Source organism: Thunnus albacares, chromosome 14, assembly GCF_914725855.1.
Source record: "Thunnus albacares chromosome 14, fThuAlb1.1, whole genome shotgun sequence".
Taxonomy (NCBI): Eukaryota; Metazoa; Chordata; class Actinopteri; order Scombriformes; family Scombridae; genus Thunnus; species Thunnus albacares.
Genome location: NC_058119.1, coordinates 27527592 through 27554681, shown reverse-complemented (window position 1 = coordinate 27554681; position 27090 = coordinate 27527592). Strand labels below are relative to the sequence as shown.

Here is a 27090-nt window from a genome sequence, read left to right as displayed (position 1 = left end):
GTTGTTCATTAAAATGTTTCCTCATATGTTGATATAAAAAATGTAATTGCATTTCCTATAAAATGTGAGAACACAAGGTCTAATCAGTATTTAAGGCTGAATATCATTTGACATTTTTGGATACAATTACTGAGAAGATACCAGAGATACCAGAGACTTTTTTAAATGTCTTACTTTGAGAAATAAAAAAAACATTTTTTTCCTACAAAACCTTTTCTTTTCAATCAGCAAAAGTTCTTAAATTGTGTCCAAACACAGTACAGCTGTACTAGAATTTTGTCTAAAATTGACAAAAAGTGTGACATTTGACTTCTGATAGCAGCCTTCAGTACCTGGTAGTTTTTAGGACACGTTGAAGTTTTGTGATTCGATACCCAACCGAATTGTTTCCTGACTATTCCACCATGCTCCGACTTCTGTCTTCTCTAGATGTTCCTTCTCTTCTCTTCCACAGCAGCTCAAATTATTTTCACAGCTTGTAAACACCAGAAGACACTAATACAATTTTTTGTGGCCGCATATGTTATAGGGAATTTAATTTGTAAATGCTGCTCATTAAATTTGGATATTTTGTGTGCACGTGTTGGAATTTGGCAAGATTTTGCAAAACTAATTTGGACCAAAGTGTTGATCGAGGTGGTATTCGGACCTGATGGTAACCATAAAGTCAGTCGCCAAAGCCATTAAAGATCATATGTTGGGAAAGATGGATATGCATACCAAAGATAGTGACAATCTTGTCAGTAGTTTTCAAGATATCTTACTCTCAACCGAAGTGTAGACGGGCTGTCACCATCCTCAGGCTGTGCCTCTAGCAGAGTAAAAATGACTCTTACAGCAGATCGTATCATAGCTAAAACCAGCGCAGGGGCATGTTTAAAGGACCTCTGTGAACGTGTGAACGGTAACAGCTGTTACACAGACATGAAGAGCGTGAAGGTTACAGGTCAGGATTGTTTAAATATGCTCTATACCTGAGCAGCAGTTAAAAGCAAACCGCTAGTGAGATGTTCTCCTGCTGTTTCAGTATGCTAACAGTATTCATTTAAGTCATCTGTGAGTGTTCTATTTAATTTATTCATCTATTAATTTATTTTATCCTCTCTTAAACACAGAGATCTCTACTTTATTCCTCTGTGTTTTCTTTCTTGTTGCTTTGTCTGATTGTTTGATTGTTTTTGATTTGGCTTTAATTGGCCTCTTCTCCAAATGCAGAGAACTCCACTAATTGACTGCTACTTTGCATCTTTTACTGTACTTGACTTTGGAGAGAGTGTTTGTGCTAATGAATGTTTGTCATTTTGAACGCTGCAAAAACGGATACGGTTTGTAGTTATCAGTCTTACAAAATGTACTTTGGTTTCATTATAACATCTGTAGACGACATTTGAAACGCCTGCACACTGCTAAAATAAATGACAGTGACACACACAAGCAGGAACGACATCACTGTGACCTTCAGTCTCCTGTTTGTTTATCTTCACAGGGGTTTACAGGAACAGCAAGCAGAGCAGAATATGTGTCACTCGTATATGTGTGCGTCTTTGCTTGAGTAGCTGAGTCAGTGTGTGTTTTAAGTGATGAGGCAGTCAGTCCTGTGTGGCCCTTATTTTGTCCCCATTAGGCTACTGTAAGCAGCTTATGTGTCTGTCCCCTTTTTGTCGGAGCTCTGTGTCCAGGATTTAAATGTCCCCAAGAGAGTGAATATGGTGCATCCTCACCCACCTACTTAGCCTCCTGCAAGTTTGCTTATCCCTCTTTGTTATAGTTCTACATGTTGGATTTAACACATAACGCATGTAAAAAAAAAAAAAAAGAAGCAGAAGCAGCCAGAAGGAACCTCAGGGTCACACTAGAAAGCTGCAAAGAGAAAGTTCTTTGCATCCCGTTGCAATTAGGCAGTACCAGCAGCTTTGATGTATTATAAGAGCTGGGTAGGGCTCTGCTGCCAATTTTTCCCAGTGGTCACTCGCAGTATTGCAACGAAAAATCCCCCTGGGGCCTAAAAAGCATTTCCGCCACAGACCACCATTGTAAAAGAGACGTCTGTAAAACTGTTGACAGGACACCTCGATCTGCAAACGAGGTCAATTATGACTCTTTCTATTATGTATTTTTGATCCATGGAGGTTTTATATTTGTAAAATTTTCCTTGAGCCGAGAAAAGCCATTTAAAAATCAGTGACATCATCATAATGTAAAATCTACTGTCTGAGCGGGAATTCGCAGGCGAGTCCAGTGGGGGAATCATCACTGTGTGTATTCAGTGGGGCGCACAACACAGAAGCAAACCCAGAAGCTAGAAATGTTTTTTTGGCGTATGCGCCAGTCGAACAACTGTCATTGGATTGAGTGGGCGCCATTTTTGGTCCGGCATCTAACTCTTATAATACATCCATGACCAGCAGCTAGCTAGCATGCTAGCTACATGACCAGCTTGCTTTTGCTTCGGTCATTTGTGTGTATGTGTGTGTGTGTGTGTGTGTGTGTGTTATGATTTGTCAGTGTGTTCTGTGTGTATTGTTTTATAGATGGAATAAAAGCTACATTACTAACTTACAAGAGTATTCAAGCTAGCTAACTAACAGCAAAGTGTGCTTTTTAGCATACTAGCTATTTGCAGCTCACATCTCGCTTGTGGATTCCCAGTAAGGCTAGCCTGGACGTGAGACTCTCCTGGGTGAATTATCAGTATAAAAGATGAGCAACTCCATCAAAAATCATGTTTTTTTTATTCTTTTTTTTATTATTAAACAATTAATGGCACACATAATTTGAAGAGAAAGGTCAATACGACACTTATAGTTTCTTTTCAGTAAGAAAAATCCAGTTTCAAAGAGTAATTCTTTTGCTTATGCTGCTCACAGAGAGCAGAAGATACCTGGAAATAAATTCATCAGTTTGTTATTGAATTTAGGATGAATTTAGCAACAGCGATGTGGTGTTTTGTTCCCAGTTACACTTATGACAAAGTGATATGAGTTTGCTGCTGATTTGCTCTCACTGGCCTCTTAGCAACATCGGCTGAGGCTCATGGGAAAAAGATGTCCAATAACATGACCATAACAAACCTAAAGCATCATCACATCATCTATATTTAGGAAAAATTGAGGACATCATTAAAAGAAAACTTTGAAAGTGGCTCTTCCTTAGGAACGGTATGAAACAGCATAAATTAAAGGATAGCTCCCTTCAATTTAGTTCCCTGCAGCGCGTGGCTGTGAAGACTACTTGAGTGCAAAGTTGATGCAGTGCCACTTGAGGCAATCACGATGATTAAGCCCACAATAGTAAATATATTAGCATCAGGTCTGTGTGGTGAGGAAACGAGAGTCGGCCAGGTTCAGCGTATCCACCCTGCTGAAATATTCTCAAACACTGAATCCTTATCAGCTTCTTCATCAGCAGCTGAACCTGATGTCTAACCTCCTCTGAGGGAAGGGAGAGCTACTTTATGAATAATATTTGGAAAAATGATTACAGCTTAGTGATTATAATATCTGATAGAAATATTTTTTAGATCATATTTGGCTCCAGAGAGAGCCCTGGGCAATTTATGACATCACATTTATCACAATAAATCTTTTTTGTGCTGAAAAGCCCTGAATACGCTCCTTTGTGGCCGTCGGTTGGGAGCAACTCCAAAGCTTTTAAAGTCACAGAGTCCTCTTGAGATAACTCTCTACAAGTCTCTTCTCCGGATCCCAAACTGTCAGTTTAATAAGTTTAATCATCGTCTTTCTTTCCTTCCTTCCTTATAAAACAGTTGAGGAATAGGGACTGTTTTTTTTGCAATTGATGACTCAAGCAGAATTGTGCATTTTCAGCAGCGGATTAATGCACATTTGATGCTTCAGTGAGTATTTACGTCAGCAAGACGGTGTTGACTCAGACTAAACTACTGTGTGTGTGTGTGTGTGTGTTCATAGTAATGAAGGAACATGTCTCTAAGTGCAACAGTGTGGCTCATTCATGTGTTATTAATAGTTTTTGGACAACTATGGAGCTCTATGGCACAGAGGAATATATCAGGATGATACTTGTTAGTACCTGTAGAATGAATTCATAGTTGATTTAGATCTTCTCATAGTGTTTATTAAAAATACAAAAAAAAAATAAAGAAAGAATATTGCCAGCCTCATCGTTTAGCCGTCATCTCTAAACCTATAAAGAGTGTTTGTTTTCTCATGATGTCCATACTGTGTTTCTTATTTTTGACCTCATGTAGTTTGTTCACTTCACATTGACTCCATTTCTAAATGAGTTGCTTACATAATTGGGTTCAACTGTGGATATTTTTATACTTGACTGTAATACAGATGCCAAAAATACCCAAAATAGGTTACTGATTTCAGCTTTTAAGTATGTGTCTTCTAACTGACATTGTTTTTATACCTAGTAAGTGTTCCTGTATTAAAGCCATGATACAATAATCACTGACAAAATGAAATAATATATAAGCTGTCATGCTCAGTAGATATCTCAGTTTATTGTAACTATCTCTGTATAAGTCAAGTGGTCTCTCAAAACCAGTCATGCACTATGATCAGCCCAAAAGTATCTTGCAGCCTCTTTATATGTTTTACCGTTGTTCTAAATTCCTGATTCAGGATGGAAGCTCTGTGAGGCAGCCACGGTTTAAGACCTCGTCCTTGGTCAGGGTTTTATAGAAGAATGAAATATTCAGTATTCAGCTCTGCTCTGTGACCTGCTGCAGCACTACAAGCAAATTCACAAACACTCCGGCTGTAAACCCTACCTGCCCTCTTGTCCCTGTTCATTTATTCCTCTTTTTTTTTTTTCCTCCATCATTCTTTTCCTGGATGAGTTTTGTTGAATGCTCTCTCTGTTCTTGCCTCCATCAACCTTGCTCTGTCTCTCTCTACCCTCCCTCCCTCCCTGGCTGTGTTATATTGTGAAACAGTGTGAGGACTGTGAAGTGCACAGGATGTTTTTTTTTATCCATATTTAGTCAAGCATGTCAAAGAGCTGCATATGGCTTTGATAACCAGCAAGTTTGCTTTTTTTTTTTATTTATGGTCACGATACAGAATTTTGTCAAGCTGTTGCAATGTCAATAAACACTCTTTTTGTTTTCCCTCTTAAGCTCCTCCACACATACACAAGAAAAATAAGATTTATAGCACTCCTAGGACATGTTAAAACCAGTGACATTGCTATAACAATTATATTCGGTCGTCTTTTCTTTTTCCCCTCGGCCTGCAGTGGGAGTTCTCTGGCTTTTGTTCGCTAGTGTCAGGCAATAATTTTCCTATCTGTGGTCTCAAACTAGTCCAGGTGCACGTCATCCATCTTGACACTTAAATGGCCTCAAAAGCACATATTGTTTCTTGGTGATAACTGAAAGAAAAAGAAAGAGAAAGAAAACCCATAATCCGGATGTTTGTCTTTAATTACATTTACTGAGTGTTAATATTTACATTATCATTAAGAGCCCTTACATTCCTGGACCCCAGGACACTGTGAGAACCATGCAAATCCCATTACTGTATGTATTTTGAAAAATTCCTTACATTTCTGCTGGAAAAATCAATTGTTTTTTTTATCTAGTTGTGTTTGTGTCAGAACTTGCTGGTCATTAGAGACTTTCCCTTAAACTAAAGGTCATAACTTTCAACCACAGCCAATTACTGTCCATCAACAAATGTGTGCCTTTTAAAAGACTGCGAACCTCTATCTGGTCACAATGAATGAGAGTCAGTTAAATGGCTAAAATGTCAAAAAGTAATGCAAATAAAAAGCTGACTGATTGTTGTTTGACAGTAATGTCAGTCAGTGTCGGATATATTTTTTCATACTGTTTGGGTTTTCAAAAATGTGTCCAGTTTGACAGGGAACTGTCAGTGTTGTGCCCATGGTTAACTACTATGTGATTTATATATGAATCATGTCCTGTGCTCTCCTTGGAGCAAAATCAAAATCCAAAGAAAAGAAATGTATAATTAGTTTTTTTTTGGTTTTATGATTGTGTCCCCTATCTTCTCTGTGTGTGTAAGCATAACACAAAAAGTAAGGAAATTTGTGTTTGGTAGATTATTTCTTTGTTGTAACAATGCTTCTTGGCAATAAATCTTATACCGTTGGAAAGCCTGTTTATTTCCCTTTTTAAATGGTGCCACATTTGTAAGGAACATCCATTTGTGGGATGAGCAGCAGAGCTGAGTATGTGGGTTGCGCCCAGGAAAAATATGCCAAATCTTCTCTGCCAATGCCAAACAGCTTATTCTGCCATTGACTCTTGTTTGGTGTGTGAAAAAATGCAGCCTGCCTGTTCATTTCAATGAGGGCAGTCCAGCAGTGCAGCGGCGGTGGTGTGAACCCAAAGGGCTCTAGTATAAAACACAGAGTCGTCTGCCAAAAAAAGTTGAACCAGCCTCAACATAGGGCTGATTTCTGTCTAAACAGCCAGACAGCAACCTGATAAATTCACACTGTTAACAAAAGCCCACATATCCTGCTATTATCTCTTCTTTATCTAACTTACAAACATAGACACATGAATGAGTGACCAGACAATAATCCATAGAAAGAGCAGTGCCGATGTCAGCTTCTTCGATAATCAGCTACTACAACATGACAATGTTGTTTAGCAGTTTAAGTGCATATTGGCATGAAAGCTTTGCATGGCATTACTTCATGTAACCTTGAGAACAATTCATGCAGACTTGGAAGTATTAAATAACTCATGCAAGTGCTTTTCATATTATAATTGAAAATAATGGACATAAATGGAAACTAATGGCTGCTCTAAATGGTTCAAACAAGAAAACAAACAAAAAAAATATCTAAAACACAGTAGCATGGTTTCCAAAACGGTTAATGGTTGTTTTTGTGATTTTTACTAAATGGGATGCAAAACCTGTATTATACACAGATAAAAAAAAAACATTTACAGATGTATGAAAACACATTTTAATAGGCATGTATACACTTTTAATAAGGCTTTTAATAAGCATGTATACACTTTTACGCCAGACTGTGTTGTTCTCTCTCACGCTACAGTTCAAGGTGTTCTCTCTAATTATGTGTGTTTGTGGGCCCCTGGGTAAAACAGAGCAGCTATGGCTAGACAAGACTGTCGAGGGAAATCACCTCGCAAAGAGCTGGGTGAAGACAACACCTGCAGCAAGGGCCCACCTGACACACACTGAACCACACTACACTAATACAAAAATTTGTCTTCGTAAAAACTAAGCCTGCGTTGACTGCTAATGCCTTGTATTCTTTCTCTCTCTTCTTCTTCTTTCTCTCCCTCTCCATCTGTCTCTCCTCTCCCGTGTCGTTCCAGATGTGACTCAGAGAACCGTTACCTTGGAAACCCTCTCCGAGGAACATGTTATTGTAAGTATCCTGCTGCCGCTACACCTGAGTCTCCCTCGCCTCCGTGGCATTCACATCGACTGTCACGCACACACATGCACACACACACACAGCTGAAGTCTGTCCCTTCATACAGTACTGATCTCTGTCCCTTGATTAGCATGTCTGTACCCAGGAACGCGAGTGCAAGGCTAAACAGATACTGCAACCCAAATTTATCTTTGGAGTGTCAAACATACAAGAGGTTGCTGTAAGAAAAAAATAGTTTTCTCTTTTTCAGATAACAGTGGTGTTCAAGTGTTCATGGTGGGAAAAGGCTATCAAAACATTCACGGAAACTTTTCAAACACTCTGCATAATGTACCTCTCTACTATTGATATATATATACCCACTGTGTTCCAAACACTCATATCATATAGAAGCTGTAATGGTTAAAACATAAACAGTTGTACATTAAAGCCCTTCAAAACTTATCAGCTTCAAGGAGGGCAATAGTATGTCATACTAACAGTGTATTTAGCTGTATTTTGGCAAAACTAACATTGTTAGAAAATGGAAATGAGCAATTTTGAGAGGGGTCTGCCTGCAGGTCTCCTCTCTGGGGACGCTTCTGGCGTAGAGAGCTCCACTCACGGGGCAGCTCTGCTGTCAGGACACGAGATATGCAAATGGTTGTTTTCAAGAGCTAGACATAGCAGTCGGTGACTGTAACCTGTTTGGTTTAAAGTAACTAAATGAGGCGATTCATGTTAAGTTGTTTTAATGTTAGCTATATCAACGAAATGTTAAAAATATAGTGTAATGTATTATATGGCCTGTGTGCTCATCCAGAGTTACTGTACTGCACCCAAAGTTAGCAGAATTAGCTTTAGCATCATGACTCAGCGTTAATTCTGACTCTGTCTTCTCAAGCACACTCGGTATCTTACACGTAATATTTACAGAAAATGTGAGGATTTATAGGAAACCTGGTAATGATATTTATGCAATATTACTATGAACAATATACTGAAAATACATTGCTCTGAGTAACATACAGCTATAGATGATATTTGGGTCCAAAGTCCACCGTTTTCTTTCTTTTCTGTAAAACTGCATCATATTGGTGAGTAAAATGTTCAGTTTAAACAACACCTGGTTATTATTTGAAGCGTCCTCTACACAACAGTGACGGGCAAATTATTATCTAGAATATCAAATAGAGTCTGAATGTTTTGCTCTGTACTAGTTGTGCTGTTGAAATCCTACGTTATGTTATCAGTTTGTGTAAATGTAAATCACTGTCATTATCAAATGTTATTTAGTCAGTCTAACTATTACGCCAACGCTGGCTAGCTTCAGTATTAAGTCCATTAAGTCCATTTCACATACACAAAGCAAACTTTTCCATATATGCTTTATTAATATAAAGCTCGTTTTAGCAGATTTCTTATATATCAATAGATGTCTATATATATATATAGACTTGAGTCTGAATATGAACAAAAGCAGTGTTATTAAATAGGCTATCGATTGTCAGCTTTTCATATGAAATTCACCTGATCACAATTGAAAAGTCTGTCTATAACAGTCCGTCTGCCTGCAAAGAGAAAGTATGACTCAGACATTGCAAATAAAAGTGTATGTGTTTGTGTGTCTGTGAGAGGGGAAGAGAGGATTCAAGCAAGCAGTGTTTGTTGAATCAATGAGCTATAGGCTATATTGGTTTATGAATCAATCAATAAATATGTGCTCTGTTGAAATAAATCAGTGCATTCAATATTTAAATAATAGTGTTATGTTGATAGCCTATAATTATTATTGGTAGAGTCACTTCACATGGTGTGTTGACAGATGTGTATAGATACATTTGAAGAATTCACACTATAAAGTTACTGTGTTGTGCAGAATTATTTAATATATATTATTGACAAAATCACATTAAACAGCAACATGTATTTTCCTGACAGCAGAGAGTTTCTGTGGTCTTTTTTTTCCTGACAGTGGAGGTATCGTGTTGTGCGTTTTGCTTTATTTTGGTAGCATTTCCTGTGCTGACAGCGGAGCTCCCTGAGAGCCGAGTCTGCACCGGAAGCCTCCCCACAGAGGAGCCCTGCAGGCAAACTGTCTTGGCAATTTTAGCATTTTAGTTTCCCTTGAGATCCAAGAGAGTCAACTGAAATCCGTCATCTGGACAGTTCATACAGCTTGACAGATCAGTCAGAGGGCAACGTGCTGCCTGTGACTCAGCCTCACTCCGCTGTCAAGAGACAGAATAAAAGTAGGATGATACTTTACAATAGTTTCATATCTGTGGAGAACAATAAGCATTCCCTGAACATTACAACCAGTAAAGTCTAGCATCAGTCAACAGACGGACTTTGATGTGAAACCTCACTGGTTATGATTCGGTTAAGTTTAGGCAATTAAACCACTTTAAGTTTGGGAACAATTGCCTTTATGATGATGATTTCTTAGCGAAACTGTCATCTACTGTTGGAAGGAGACAGGATACAAACTGTAGTCTCCGGTATTTAAGTCACATTCTTTGGAAACCCAAGAATCCACCTCGACCTCCTTCCTAAGAGTTCTTGCGGCACTAATAACAATGTCACGGACTTCTGCCTTTGCTTCTGAGAGAGGACAATCATTGAGACTGAAAGTTCATCCTTGACCTTGGAAACAGTTTCCATTACCACAAAATTGTTAGCATAGGATGTTTTAAGCATACAAATGAGGCATTAAGATAAAGCATAGTGGGTTTTTTTTATTTATAAGACAAGTTGGAAGATGAATCCCACATTAAAATATCTGGAAATTATGATGAAAAAAGGATGTTGTGCTGTTGTTGTTTCCAAAGATTTTCCTACTTTTGAATGAAGATAGATGCATAAAGAAAGTGTTTCTGTCCAGGACTTTGTCTTCCTGTTTCCAGATGCTAGCAGGGACCACATTGACTTAGCTCATTTGCAACAAATTGCTGGTTTTCCCTTTAAAGGGCAGATGAAGGAGAAGTGCCGTAGTCAAAACAGATGTTTTGTGGCACACAAGCACATACTCACATTATTCTGCATCTCTCTCACACAAATACACACACACACACACACAGTTTATAAATTGCCATCATCAGTTTTAATATTATATCAAAAGAGTTCAAATCCTGTCAATGTCAATAGCCCTCTACTTTGAGAGGGGCTGTCATTGTTTCAATGAGGGAGGCTCGAGAGGATACAGCAATCAGAGGAGTCATACCAAAGATTGCACTGGTCACTTCAAATATGCCTTTGATCACAAAAACAACTTCAGGTCAAGAATGCAATCGAGGCCTGTAACATGGGTTCACTTCTGCAGAAGCTTTTATCTTTAAATGCCATTTACATTCCTTTTTACACGCACAATTACACAGAAATTTAGTTCAGAGAAATCTGCCAATTAAGGAGGCGCAGCAGTTGGTTAAAGAAATCATATTTGGTATTTTAATGTTCTGCAATAATCCAGCTATCATTTGAGAACATGAGCAACTTTCTCTACTAAAGTTTGAACCTGTGATATCATCTCAAGTGAGTCATGTTTTCCTCCGGGTGTTACAGACGATAGAGCTCTACATAATCAAAAAACATTTTAGATAAGATTTAGTTTTACAGTTCACTGATGGTTTGTTTTATTTACCCTGTGTGCCGGACTCAGGACTGAGATTTGAAGGCACTAGATGGCACCAATGCAATGCCCTTTTACTGCCCAGTACTGTGAAGGGCTTTAGATAGTATACATGTGTACAGTCAGACACATGGACAGGTTTTAAGGGCTCTTTAAGTGTGTGGCTCCTTTATCACTATGGTCACAGCTGAAGTGGTGTGTGTTTTTTCAGACGTATTTGACTACATTGTGTTCTGTCATTAATGCAACATTATCTTTTCTGCTGTCTATGAAACGGGGCTAGTTTTGTTTGAATAAGAGCAAGCACACTCTGACGCACACACATGGATGCACACAACACCCTTTCTCTCTCTCTCTCACTCTCTCACACACATACACACACACACATAGAGCGAGACTATGAATTTAAAAGCCATCCATTTCCTGGTACTTTGAGGAAAGGAGACACAGTTGTGGTTGAAGGTAATATTAGCCTTAAATGTCATGGGAAGGAAGGTGCTGATAAAAAAAAAAAAAAAAAAAGCTTCATCTGCAAATATGACATGCAAGGCAGGAGATGCTGTCAGATTTAGAGGTTTGAGATCCTGCACCACCTGTGGATTTCTTTTGATGTGAAGAGATGGTGAAAAGTTATCAGACAGCTGACGGCAGGGAGATTAAATGGAATGCTAAAAAAAAATAAAAATACAGTATTGTGTCTTCCCTAAATAGGGCGAAAATAAATAAATAAAATGAAATACTGTAGCTGGTGTGAGCAAACTGGGAACGTGCTGGTGCTAGTCGGTCACATTTTCTCTGCACTGTGACATTTATTCCCATGTGGCATTTTGATCTTGGGATTGTACAAAATTGAGTTTAATAAGAATTACCGAAGAGAGCGAAAGAAGCCAAGAATCAAGATTTGTGTATTTATTTTGCCCTCACGAGTGAACCCACTGATTGAATTGATTCAAGTGAAATGGAATTAATTTTGCCTTTTTAAATTCTAGTAATCATTATCAGGCTCAGAAATGTCTCTCTCTCTCTTTTTTTTTTAATTTAATCTTTATGTAATCAGGTAGTCTCATTGAGATTAAGATCTCTTTTCCATGAGAGGCCTGACAACAAGACACATTCATAAGACAAGAACACAGTCAGCAGACAGAAACAACACAACTACACAATAAACAAGGAATTTATAAAAAATAAAAAACATCAGATAATAAAGCTTTAAAATCTCCATGGGGAATGTAATACTCAAGTTTGAGGGCAGTTTGCAGTTCATTCTATTACAGCATACATAAATCTGCTCAGTAAATCACTTGTTCTGTCTTTGAGAAAAAATCTGAACCCAAAAGGGAGAAATTTATATTTTAAAGTCTTTGATTTCATGATGGCGCCCTCCACTTTTGAAATACCATTCTATCATCTGCCTACGTAGAGTCCTTATTTGGATATAGCAAATTAAATCTTTGCATAAGGCGATACTGTAGCATTTTATCATTGGCAGAGCAGACGGTCACACTGAGCATGATTGCATCCTGCTACACAACACAAAAGCCACAGACCTGAACAACAACCCACATTAGCTTTCCTGCTAAAGTCTCCTTCTTATCTAACTTACAAACATGAACACCTCTTGTCCTGCACCTTAGCTTGTTGAATAAGCCACCAAATATTCACAGAGGAGCAGCTAGATAGCTAATGAGCAGCTGCAGCACATTAAACAGCATGAAAATATACCTGCAAATGTAACTTTGGACCCGTTAGATGCTGGTTTGGTCGTTGCTCTTCAAAATCCCTGTTTGGGACACCCTGCCTGTTTACTTTGCATCTGTTCCATACAGTGTAACACTGATAGCCTCCCAGCTAATGTCAACAAACAAGCCTCCGACACGCCCCCTCAAGCCGGATGAGACAAAAAGGCCCCTTTTTCTTCATTCTGATAATACAAAACTATTAAAAACACCTGTAAAAACATGTTGACGTTATTTTTGATGCACAGAGGGATGTTTAAAGACTCAAAGACTGCATGAAATTTGCAGGTTCAGGCTGTGCAGAAAGGCAGATTAAAATGTGTACTGGGAGTCAACACAATGTATAAGATTGATAGAAAAATGCAGTCTGTCCAGCTTTGCCATTATTCTGTGGGATTTCCCATTGTATTAATATGTTGTTAGCATCATGCTAAGCGAGGATTAGTGTCCTGTCAGCCAGTCCACCTGGAAACCTATATGCAAATAGCAGTGCATTTATCAAAGCTCTAAGCAGCAGACCAAATAAGTTTGGAGACAAATGTATTTTTCTTTCATTTGTACATGAGGAATAACAGCACACATGACTGTTTGTAGTTTTGTTTGTTTGAGAGAGAGAGAGAGAGAGCTGCAAGCCGCAAACAGCTGTTTCTACGCACCTCCCCCTGCTGATTTTGTGATTGCTCTGATTAATAGATGTATTCTTTGATTTTGAAACAGTCGCCTTATGTTGTTGTTATTTAGTCTTCCTGAGGCTATTGCATGTTTACATCAATGAATTTCATTTTATGAAAAAAACTGACCCTCGCAATTTTTAACAGCCCACTGAGTCACTTTGTCACATTGACAAGAATAATATATATTCTGGGTGGCCGGTTTTATATTTCCAGTTTTTATCTTTGTATGTTGTTCATTTTAAATGATCTCTGTTTTTTGACTTGTTTACATAGAGTAGGTATAGAGAAGACGCCTGAGGTTAAAATGATTATTATGCCTACTCTTCTTTACCTCATGTCATGGTTAGTTAAAGTGTTACAGTCGTTCATCCCTCGCAAAATCCTTGGCCCTGTTGCTGCTTTTTAGGTGTGTGTGTGTGTGTGTTTTTGGCCGAGCTGAAGGTCCAGCTCTAATCGTCACGGTTCGCCACTGGTCAGAACAGAGTACAACAGGTTGGATTTATTCCATCCATGTGCAGGACTGCTTGTCTGCTTCAGAGAGCAGCAGCCCTGACACAGAACACTTCCAGGGTACCATAAGTCCAGGAATAGAGGTTAAGCACTTGCCTCAAACCCTTTAAAGGGGAATAGAAAGCCATTATCTAAACCAAACAACCACTCAAGGTTGAACAGCTGAACATCATAACAAGTACAGCCACCTTGACATCTGCTGTGAATCAGACATGTTTTGTAGTCTCCTCCCCTCTCTGTCTGCCTCTTTCATCTGTATAGAAGTAGTATTACAAAGTCAGTTGTAAGCAGTCATCGAACACAGACAGGGCAGTATATGTTTGCTCAGTTGGTAACAGTTTTTCAGTCAGTCATCAACAAATCTCTAAGAACTCAAAGCAATAATAAGAAGTGCTGTCAGTAAGTCCTAAAAATTAAGGCGTGTTTTCTGATCTGTCACCTGTATGGGTAGGTCTGGTTAAGTTAAGGCAAATATTGCTTTAAAGGTTAAAATTAATCAATGTTGACTGAGGCAGACGGGACTCAAACCGTGTCTATGGTGTTAAGCTTCCCCAATCATCTAACCCAACCTCCTCCCTAAGAGGAAAGTCTGAACTTCTCTGTCTGTGCAGCAGTATAATTTAGTCGGGTACTGGTTAAACACAGACAATGCAAAAGACTCAAAAATGAAGAAAGAGTTTGTTGCTCACTAAAAAAAACATCCTCTGCAGGTCTTACACCTTCAGATATTGTTTTAATACATCCTGAGAAGAAAATTGGTCCAGACTTGAGCTTTTTGGTGTGCAGCAAGCCCTTTTCTTCAATTATGATTCTCCTTCCTATGTGGTTTTGCATCAATATAACAATGTCATGCTATTTCCTCCTTTGCTACTGAAAGAGGACAGTCAATATTCATGTGACAACAAGAGGTTGCTTGCAAGGAAAATGTCATAACAGGTTGTTTGAAGTGTTTATACAAATAACCATCATTTTCATGGTGAGGACATTCTTGGTATTACAACTTGATATAACCTTGGTCTTGTATGAAAACACATGAAAGTGCTATAGTGCACAATTGCATTTGCTGACAAAGTCCTTCATTACAGTGAACACGGTAGATACATTTTCTGTCACGCCTCAAATTCTTATTTACTCTCTGGAGAGTTGCTTTATATTGGTCAGATGCCACAGAGCATTCTCAGGAACAGAGCTCCATGTATACATAGTGCAAAGGAATAAATTCATCATGTTCGTTGCAATTAACGAGTACGTCACCCAAATGCAACAGTATGGCTCTACAGTTCTACAGCACATCGGCACGAGCTATCACGCTTGGCTCTACAGTACAGACAATACCTCTTAGCTGGTTTTGGCCAGTTTTTAGGATTTAAGCACCACGTTTGACAGTTGTAATGTATTGTAACATATTGTTATTGAACAATAATACAGAGTGAAGTCATGTCACACGCAGAAACTTGTTCTTGACATTGTTAACAAGCGTTTGATGAAGCAGCAGTCAGAAATACATGTTGATGAAATGTTTTCATCTCTGATAAATGTGAGCGTCCAGCTACTGATGGCAGTGTTTCTCATCTCACTCGAGGAGGAAGTGCACAGAGCGATGCTTTGGTCCAGTTAACACTGTCATATTGCACTACCAGTCAATTGATGAAAAGCAACTTTGCTTTTTAATGAGTTTGCCCCCAGTCAGGCTAGTATTTATCAGCGGGGATCACCAGGACGACACTTTAATGAACCACTTGTCATATTCCATCACAATCAGCTACAAGGGACGTCTAATTAGGGACGGCCACTAGGGGTGCTACGGTTCAATAAGCCCATGGTTTGGTTTGTATTGCGGTTTTTGGGGCACGGTGTTGGTTTCAGTTCGGTTTGTTTAGCACATATTTTGTCTTATTTGCAAAAGTGACATTTTCTTTCATTCAGAGATAACATATGAAATCAACAAATATTCTTTCAAAAGCAAAAGTGTTACTTAGCCTACTTAAAACAAACTAAAATGATTTCAGTATAGCTGTTTCTTTGTGTTTTGCCTTTTATGCAAAAATAACATTTTCAATTCACACATTAATTATAAAATAACAATATATAAATAAACAGATACTCTCTCTAAAGGTAAAATGCCACTATGCCTACTGTTTAAAACAAACATAAAATGTTTCCAGTATATCTTTCACAACATAAAGTGCAACATACATTCATCCTGTAGTTGGCACTGTATGGCTTCTGCTCCATTTCCTTCTCATGTTTTGTATTGTGAACGGTTCATTTTTTTTTTTTTTTTTACGGGTCAGTTTTGCATCCATAACAGCCACCAAGTGTCCTGTCACTTATACTGAAAAGACCAGCAGTCAGTTGAATTACCAGCTAACACCAGTCAGGCCACAGTCAGCGCCTCTTGCTGCCCTCAGGCCTTCTGGGAAAGATTAGTCAAGCTGAACAAAAGTAGCTCCGATATTTACTGACAACCTCACAGTCTCAATTAACAGGCAATTAGTGATGCATAACACGCCATAAGACTGCGTAGTGATGTCATGACAAAAATCTAAATCTACTGCTGGAGAGGGATGAAGAGGGGTGATTTGTCATATCAATTTCAACTACAACATTTCTTCTTTTAGTGGTAAAATGATATCAAATGAAACTAAAGAAAAGTAAGTCAATGTTTCAGCCAATTTTAGACCTCGGGGGTAGTTGCACATCAGTGATCAGCAGTCAGCATCGTTCCTGGCCTGAGGCCGTTCATTAGGACGTGATCTTGCGTCAGTCCAGGATGTCTCAATATTTCCTGACAGGCAATCAGTCTGGACGCCTATCCAACTTGGATTAATTGGTCCTATCAGGCCAAAACCCTTTTTTGCAATCCAATAGTTACCCTTGACAGACTATTAAATATTCCGACTGAATTTAGATCAGTTTGAGTAAGTTTCAAAAAGAGTTTGATCCATGTACTATATGGCATTTTGGGAGGATACACAGAGCAGATAGAAGAAATGTTCTCACTGACCCCAGTGACCCAAGTCCATACTAGATATTAGAATTACACAGATTTACCAGAAAATACAAACATTAATCTTCAGTAATGCAGTTCAGTTCAACAGCACTGCAATGTAATGCAGTGTGTATTTATTATAGTTATATATCCACATATAGTTTCTTTTTAGATTTATAGCCTTTCATTGTTTTTATCTTTGTGATTAACATTATTTTTTCATTCGTTCCTGTCAACTGTGTGTGTATCTGTTGGTCTGTGTGACGAGCTGCTGCGTACAATTGTTCTAACAGGGATAAATAAAGTTTTATTGAGTAGTAAAATATCCTGCCTTTGTGAAGTTTAAGTTCTCTTTTTATTGAGTCGGTGTTAGGGAGGTGTTGATAGTCTGCGGTCGTTTTTTTTGAGGCTGTAGTTGTGGTGTTGTATTATTTTACAAGATGTTTGTAATGTATTTGCTCTTCTTTATATGTAAATGAGGTAAACAAATAATATCGACACCTGTCAGTACACTTAAGTCCAATACAAAACTACACCAAAAAACACAGAATGTATCTTCCTTAGCAATCATATTCCCTTATCATAGACACAATACAAGGAACCTGGCACTGAAACAATATGTTATACAGTGACTATTAATTTTAGTTGTTGTGTTGTGTGTCCTGTTGTCCTCGGGTCAGTTTTGACCCGGGGGGACAACAGGTGTCATTATGTGCTGTCATCAAAAAAATTGAAATGGTTCTAAAACAGTATCCTGACTAAACTTTTACATAAACCAGTCTGCCATAATCCATCAACATATTATCCTCTGATCTCAACTATAGTTAAAATAATTCATAATTTCTTAGTCAGGATCTGTTTTGAAACCATTTTGATTTTTTTGATGACAGCACATAATGACCTCCCAGGTCAAAATTGACCCGAGGACGGAAGGTTAAAGATGTCCTCCACCAGTCATAGTTTCAACAAAAACAGAACTTGATTTGATGGATGATTTGCACTGCATTACACTGTGCAATCTCTACTTTTTTACTGTATTATATGTTCCACAGGTATTACTGCTAACAGTTATAATGGCTGTAAGTATAAAAGTGTACATTTTCAAAGGACAATAGCTTATTCCCAAGTTAAAAGCTTAGTGAAAGGTTCATTTATTGCTTCACATATTTAATTTGAGACTTCACTGGAGCTCTCTCATCTCTTTTTCCAGCCTTGAAAAGCTCCTCCATTATGTGTTGCATTGTGGGACGACAGCGTCCATGGACAACATATATCTATGCCAACTAACATATGACTGATATATGTGGAGATATTGTGGTATAATTAACTAGTATGACATGAGCCCATCAGCTTATATTGCTGTGGGAACCATTTTTACCATTCTGACTGGACGGTGATCTGTCTTTAGTTTGGAGTCAGTCTGTAGGTGTTTTCATCAGTATTATTTGCAGTGTATGATTAAGCTTCTTCTATTACAACAGAGTCATCCACACCACCTTTTAAAAACATATTGATTTTTTGGTTTTTATTCTGGCATTTTGTGTGCTCAGAATTAAATGGTCTGCAGTTGGGACGCTGGGTGATTTTGAACTTTGTGACTGTCCATCCGTCAGATCATTGTATTGTTAAGGAACAGTGAGTCTGTAATATACTCGGGGTCACCCGGCCTCAGGCATACCTTCCAGATTACCTTGACCTCCAGTCTGGTGTGATATTGAATCCGTGTTGTCCTTGTGTTTACTAACCTGTTTTCCTCAGCGAGGTGATGCTGTAATGTCTGGCCCGCGCTCTGCCAGGCAGGTGTTGCAAATGGGAAATAATGAGTTGTTAACAAGCATTAAATGAAACCTCAGCGAGAGATTCTGACAAACTGACATTGTAGGTGAGTTCACGCTTGTTTTTGGATTTCCATTCGAAGCAGACTGCTGGAATATCAGATTACGTTCCGGGTGAAGGCTTTCTCTTCTGCCTTCTCATTCCCCATCACTGTGTTTTGTTTCATATAGGCTGAATCAGCTTACATATTATATGGTAATAAGATCACCCATCTGTGAACCTGAGAAATTGGCATAGACTATTTCTATTTCAGTTCTTCTGGGGATCGTTAATAGCTTTAGTGATACCTTGATACAATTCATCCGGAGTGAGAATTTCGCACATGTACGTGTGTAATTGAGACTCCCTAAGTGAAACTGCTGTCAGATTTCTCAGATGGGATTTGTAATTAGCTGAGATGAACTTTTAAACCTGTCTGATGCTCTTGTTCCTAACAGCCTTGAAATCAAACATATTGGAAACACACGAGGGGACCGGTGTAATTTGTTTTCTTGTGTCGGTAGTTTTTTTTTTTGTGCGGTATTCTCATTTGTTTGGTTAACTATGCAGATTCGTACACGGCAGATGCACAAGCAGGCAAATGTATGCGCACGTGCACATATACTGTATGTACTCAGAGGCCAAACATATTGTACACACGCACGAATATGCACACACTCAAGTCTCTATCCCCTTTTAAAAGTATAAAAAAAACTCCAAATACTCTGAAGTTGTACTGACGACCCTTATGGGATAAACAACTGAGCAGCAGCAGCAGTGCATGTCTGCCTGCGAGGGAGGGAGGGAGGAAAAGGGAGATGTTAAGAAAAAAATATTGTCTTTGATCTGATGATATCTGCTGTTCGGGCTAACTTGCCATGAAGGCTGAACAAAACAAGGGTGTTTGTCAAACATAATTTGCTTTCGTCTTGGTGACGCCCCAGGATTGTACAGCTGAAAGGAAGGTGATATTAAACATCTCTCTCTCTGTCTCTCTCTCTCTCTCTGTCTCTCTCTCTCTCTCCCTCTCTCTCTATCTACTGTTTGTGACACAAAGTTTTTATGCTCGGTAAGTTGAAAAGCTCTTTCAGTATCTCTGCTGACTGCTGCCACTCTGCGTTAGACGGCAACAGATTACCTGTAACAGCACTTAGATGTTCTTCCTCTGAAACATTCAGGCAGTTTCTGACACAGCAACAGTCTTCTGCTGTTGACTACCAAGCAGCTCCGATGTGGAACTAAAGGAAGTGTATCAGCCCGGTGTAATCGGTCCACTGCCATTAAAAACTTGTAACAAAGCAATTTTGTAAACCTTCTACAATCCTTCTTCTTCTATAATTAATTTGATGAAGCCCTAAAAGAATGTTTGTATATGAATGTCTCCACCTATGATTAAAAAGTACCTAACACATTAAAAATACGATCCTAGTCAGTTCAACACAGATTTTAAATTGAAATAGAAACACAATACAGGTACGTTGCATTAGCAGAGACTTTAGTTAGACTTTTGGAATCAGTATCTGAAGAGAAAAGGAGTTTGTTCCTACTGTTCCTGCTTCAGTCCTCAAGTCGTGTTTAGGAAGCAAACTTTACTGAGCCGCTGGCAAACAAAACTTGGGGTACTTGGCTTTGTACTTGAGGAGCTGTAGCATTTATTTGTATGACAAACTGTAGTGTGTACGGTACATTTACTGACTGTCACGCTGTTTCCACAAGAGCATGCACAAACTGCACACACATGAGATTCCTTAAAAGAGAAAATATGTACATTTAATTCACAGGGGACACTGCATCCTTTAATGTCTTGCCCTTGAGCACCTTAAAGCTGAAGACTCTTTCTGTTCATTATTACCCTGAAGGACAGCAATAGATGGCTGGAATGATGTTGGAAATACAACAAAGATGGCAGATGATCCAGAATGGTATTTGTTATATTGTCTGCCTACTATCTAGTGAAGATGTTATTAACGTGGTCTCATGTGAAGTCATATGACATTAGGTTTATTGACAATATATTTAAAAACACAACATAAGACTGTTATGAGTAGATAGATAAAGTCCTAGACCTGTTTCCATCGTTGTCCCTGGTATTTTCACAGACTTTCAACCATTCAGCAAGATGGGGACAGATGTTTATCATCTGACGTGAAGAAATTATTACAACACCCCAAGTACAAACAATTGATAATAATGTTTAGGGATGTACTCAAGACAAAAAGGCAACATAGACTCACATAACATCACATCATAAGAGAAAACAGTTGTGTGATGCAGTGATAATAAATTGAATCAAAGTCTAGACATGAAAAACATTTCAAGATACTGTCTATTGTTTTACCTTTGATTTAAAGCTAGAAGGATTTGACTCATCTTTAATTAAAGTAGGCAACTGATAGCACTTCATGGCCCCAGAATACAGAAAAGAATTCTCACCTGCACTATATTTGACTTACATCTGTAAAGGTTTAAATTTGCCTCACTTACTGTATTGTGACTGTGATTTTCACCCACCTTCTTCAAATAGATTTTAAAGTAGCTGCTCCTGTGTAATACCCTAAAAAACACATTTAAATCAACCTTCCACACATCCACAAACAACAGTTCAATGGATTTTAGCTGAATTTCAAACATAACATGACACAATTTGCGTTGTTATGACATGACACAGAAGAAAATAAAACATTGTTCAAGTGTTCACCTTTAAGCAGCAATACAAGACAACTTTATGTTGTATTTTTATTTTTTTAATGTGAGTCACTGTGTTCGATGCTTTTATTTGCAATCTGCAATGTGTTTTTCCTTCATTTTCACTTAAACTTATCATCTGACAGCTTGCGTCAGGTAACCTTCTGGAATCTAACTGACTACCAATTAGGGGTGTGCCCGAATACAAATACGTTATTCGGCAAAGCACAAATAGTGTTTTGTTTTGTTTTTTTTAACGAATATTTGTTTCATACAAATATTTTAAAAATTATTTGTTTTTCGGGAAGAAAAAAAAAAACATGTTAAATACCAACACACGGGTCGGTTACATCACTATCTCAGTCTCTCTCCTCTGCTCCACTGTTACATCTATCAGCAGGTCTCAATGAGGGGAGTCACATCCACCTGCTACATGACGCACATTTCCTAATTTGGACGTCACTCCCGGAGTTGGGGGTGTTAACCAGAGATAAAGCTGAACTACTGACACAAATGAAGTGCTCCCAAGGCAACACTTAATGAAAACTTATTGTAACACTTTAATTTTAAATTTAAAAGCGTAATAAAAACAAAAACAGGATTTATAAACCTCTTTCCACTTTTATTCGAATACAAATACAAATAATTTTGCTGCCTCAAAAAATACAGATACAAATACAAATACTGGGCCCTCTGCACATCCCTACTGCCAATTATGGTAGTGAATACTAAAATAACTCAGAAAAATAAAGGAGAGCTTAAAATACAAGAATAAGTGTTACTGGCCTGAGAGTGTTTTAACCTGAGCTGTCCTTGGATGCAGACTTCACACACATACCTGGATTACCCCGAGGGGTTAGCGCTCAGCAGTCATGCTGATTAATTTAAAAAATATCCTCTCCCCTCTGTTATCCTCTCATGGCCACATAGCTGCTTTCTCTGCTCATTCCTCTCTTTTCTCTCCTCCTCTTCCTCTGTGTTCTCCTGCCTTCTTCCTCCCCTTGTCAAGGCAGACAGACAAGGTGACCCAGCATGGCTCCTGCTGTCCATCCAGATGTTGAATCACTGTGATCCCCTCCATACGTCAGTCATTGTCTCTCTGACAAAGAGGCTGCTCCCAGACACTCAATCGGAGCCGCTTTCAAAAATGATTATATCTCTGACCGAACATGATTATTTCGACTCTCACTCTTGTTCTATTGATCGTCTCGTCTGCCTAAGAAACCGGCATTGTGAGCGCTCGTCCTTCATATTTATAAAACATTTATGTGTGTGTGTGCGCTTGTACACACGCACTTTGAGCATTTTTATCACTGATTGAGATCTTTGACCACATCTCCGCTGTAGCCTTATTCTTCTTCTAAATGATTATCGACTCACGGTCAGCTTCACCCATGTTTTTACTTTCATAAATCTGTCTGAGTTTGATGGTGATGTCAGAAGAATGAGCTGGAATGGAGCTTTTATTTGGAGTGGCATTCTTGACGAGAGATCAAAGGTGCTTCAAATACACTAAAAATTAAGACCAACATCCCCCCCCCCAGCATTATCCTTGAAACAAGACGTCCCGAAGAACACTTAACTGAAACAAATAAAGCAGTAATGCACCTGCTTATAGACTGAATATTATATTATTGTCTTTCTCTTTCTCTCTGTTACCCAGACAACCTGTTGATCGATTACCAGTTTACCTTTAGTTTGCTTCAGGAAGACGACCGCCACTACACCGCTATCAACTTCATGGCTACACCTGAACAGGTAACGCACACAGATACACACATGGACACACAAGGCTGGGGAAGTGATATGTTGACTTGTTTAGGGTGCAAAAAGTATTTAAATAAAGAACTAAATAAATGTGACTCAGTTTTCTTGTACAGATTGAAGGTATTTTTGGCTTTTAGTAAATTGTAGAAAGTAAAAACTGAGAGACCTAATCAAGCACAGATACATAGTGATAGTAGTGAAATAAGCTGTAGAACATTTATCTGGAGTTCGACAGTGGTAGATGTCTGAATTCTTGGATTTTATCCGACCAACTGTTTCTCCATAGTGCCTAAAGGCGTGTTGGGATACAAGTTGAATTCCTGGCAGCATTGCAGAAAAATTTAAAGACACTAAAAGACGCCAACAGATTCGGATTTGCCAAAGGTGACTCAAGTTGGCTTAGGTTAAAATGTTTCTTGTGTTATATTTATGTAAATGTGGTGCATAAATGTTCCCAAAAAAAGGAGCAAAAGGTCCTGGAAGACCTGGAGTCAAATAAGTGAAACTACTGTCTGTACTCTGGAGAAGAACAACACAGACTGCAAAAAAAAAAACCCCAAAAAACACAGCTGTTAATATAAAAGCATCTTGTAATCTGATTGCAGCTCAGACCCTTATCGTTATCTCTCCAGCAGCGCTCTACATCATCTCTACAAGTTTCATCCGCTGTCAACAAAACTTTATTTTGTGCTCTGCTCTGTAACCAAACCAGTAACCAAACCCTGCATGTTTTCCTTGTTTTGATTACAGGCCAACAAGAACCTGGACATGTCCATCAACGCCTCCAACAACTTCAACCTCAACATCACTTGGTCCTTAAGCTCAACAGGTAAAGAACAAGTTCACATATATATATATTTCTAAAAAAAATTCCCTTTCGTCTGATTATCTTTAAAAACATTTTATCTTCTCCACCTATTTAAAGCCCTTGCATGACCAACATATACCAGCTGATTTCACTTATTTTGTCTGATATGAACCTCTTCTCAGGATGAGCTGCAACTAGATATTTTCATTATTGATTAATCTGCTGATTGTTTTCTTGATTAAATGATTAATTTAGTCCAAAAAATGTTCCCTGGATTCCAAGGTGATGACTTTAAGTTGTGTTTTTTGTCAGACCAGTGGCTGAAAACCCAAAGTTATTCAGTTTATTATCAATTAAGGCAAAGAAAAGCAACAAATCCTCAAAACTGGAATTTCGGAACTATGTAATGTTCATTATTTTTGCTTTAAAAATGTCTGTCAACTAAATGAGATAATCAGTTCTCAAAATTGTTGCAGATTATTGTCTATCAGATAATTGATTAATTGACCAACCTGTCATTGAATTGCCCTAGCACACAGTGAACACACCATAAGACAGAACAAGCAGTCAAGTTACATAGCGTGGATATGCTGATTCATATAGCGAATTGGATCAAATTGCACCTTTTTTTTATTTTTACTTTGTGTTGATACTTGGACATCAGGCAGAGTTTTATCCTAAAGCGTCTTCAAGGTGCTGCAGGTCTACATAGAAAGCAACAGATGTTTTGACACATGTTGCTCTTAACTCTCCTGTTACTGTAGCTTTGTTACACCTGAGTGTGTGGAAAGAACGATACCTTTGTCATTCTTATTAGTACATGGAGTTTAGCATTGCTCCCCTCACCTTCAACCTGAGCAGAGGTCTAATCACTCTGCAAACACCTGCGGGTAGAGCTTAATTAGGAGAGCAGTCAAACAATATATGGTCAAATTTAACTTGCTTTATTTGAGACACATTAAACATTCTGTCTAGTGTAAGTTAATAAGGAGCATTTAATGCAGCTAATACTGTTATAAGCAATCCTCTAAGAAAAGAAAACCATTATTCTTCACACCAGGACATTATCTGATATTTCTGTCAATTCAAAGGGGCTTTATTGGCCCCTGTTTAAAATTACATAAACAGAATAATTGTGATTTTGCTGTTAGAAATACAGAAAAAAAATGTAGATATGTAGTTAAAATATATATAAATACAAATAAGTGAGAACTATATAAACACTGCAACATTTTGTGCAATGATTGTATTTAAAGTTATCTGTTCTGTATATATGTGAGTCTTCATGGTGGTTTTATTCCATCAGATGCCCTTTACTGGTCACAACATTGCTGTATGTCACCCAGCAGATATGTAAGTTTTTTTGTTGTTAGCCATGTTTTCAAAGTCTTTTTGGAGGAATGTAATCTGTGGGTTGTATATGTCTCTGATGTTTCGGTACGACTGGCAGGTGATTGTAAAGTGCAGCTCAATTTCCACCTCCTGCTGTGTTTCCTCTCTGGGGAGTCAGGTCTGCCTGTGGCGGCCCCTCCGTCCACGGCGAGGTTTTGCTCACTGAGTCTGTACGAGGTCAACGATTTCCTTAGTTTTGGATCGGTCACAGTGGTCAGGTAATCTGCCACTGATTATTCTCTTTTAAGGGCCAAAAAGCATTCCAGTTTGCTCTGGTTTCCAGTTGATTCTTTCCAATATATCAAATACTTTTCTTTTTGTTTCCTTATAATTTAGTTTAGTCTAATAGGGTTTCTGTCTGGGGGCTCTGCTTGTACTTGCTTTTAGGTGAATATAAAATTTCAATGCTCTCTGTTGAATTATTATAATTATTGGGCGTCGTCCTGATTCTGCTCTACATGCGTTATTTGGAGTTTTCCGTCGGACACGGAGAACGGATTTGCAGAAGAGTCTCAATTTGGTGTTTGTGCCATTTTGTAAAGTCTTGGTTGGTGAGTGGATCCCAGACCTCGCAACCATAAATGGAATTATGTTTAGTCTCTCTTTAGAGCTCTGTCATTCAGCTGCCTGTCTGTTAAGATATCCCACAGTCAGTATCTTTCACTGGTGGCCAAGTGTCCTCAAGTAAAACGGTCGGATCCACTCATGCTCGCATCCCGGGGATTTCCCCTCTTGACAAAACACATCAGCAGCTATTTTGAATTTTGGCAGTAGGGCGTTTTATACATTTCCCCTCCTGATTTCAATTAAGATAAAAGCATACTGCTTTCACACTCAGTGTCTTTGGGCCCGGAGCCTCTTCAGTTAGGGACTTTGAGCTGTGTGTGTGTGTGTATGTGTGTGTGTGCAGACTATTACAGAGTGTTTAATGGCCCTGATAAAGCAGGAGGTGGAAATATTTTATTCAGAACGTCTGAAAAACTCGGCCATTAACAGAGAACTGCTTATAATGCTCTGAAGGATACTGAAATCAGACCACTTCAGCGCTGAGAGAAATTTACAAGCTGGCTCTGAATTACTGCGAGGTGTCATGAAAATACTTTTTCATCTGAATGTTAATTTAGCTGCTTGAGATGAAAGACACGCCTTGACATTTTAAAAATCTGGACCGCTTTGCCTCAACCTGCTCACTTACTACTCTCTGTGTAAAAATACCTTTAAAAAGGATGCTCACTCTGCAAGCATTTGATGGGTCACTATGTTTGAATCTCATTGCACTGGTTTCATATGGCTGCAGTGTTTTAAACTGGGAAGATATTTTTGCTGCTCTGGTGTTACCTGTTATACCGTGTCTACACAGAGAGTGTAGTGTGAGCAGCATGTCGAGCAGAACAGTGTGTCTTGTGTGTTTATATTGGACGTGTCTACATGAAGCCTCATAAAGGTTGTGATCCTAGAAAGACGAGCATTTGCTTTATCGCCTAGTCGGCTAACATCTACAACATGCTTTATGACACCATGGTTGTTGAAATTCCTGATCCCAGAAGTTTGTGTCTGGCCCATCCTGCTCTCTATATACACAGCACTTTATAAAGCTTTTTATCTTTACTATTACTATTATTATTGGTATTATCCTAATCAAAGTGTTTCTAATGTATGCCATATCTAATAGGCACATTTTTGGACTAACAAAAACCCAAGTACCACCCCCTAGTTGCACCTTTCTAGTTAAT

At 38.5% G+C, this 27090-nt stretch overlaps 1 protein-coding gene across 3 annotated transcripts in view; it reads left to right on the top strand.

Moving 5' to 3' along the window:
* atrnl1a (attractin-like 1a) overlaps positions 1–27090 on the top strand; it is a 322517-nt gene that overhangs the window by 137162 nt on the left and 158265 nt on the right. For all 3 annotated transcript variants that reach the window (XM_044372295.1, XM_044372296.1, XM_044372297.1), the window contains 3 exons: positions 7310–7362; positions 23054–23148; positions 23908–23986. In XM_044372295.1, the coding sequence (XP_044228230.1) occupies positions 7310–7362; positions 23054–23148; positions 23908–23986 (227 nt within the window). The remainder of the gene's footprint in view (positions 1–7309; positions 7363–23053; positions 23149–23907; positions 23987–27090) is intronic.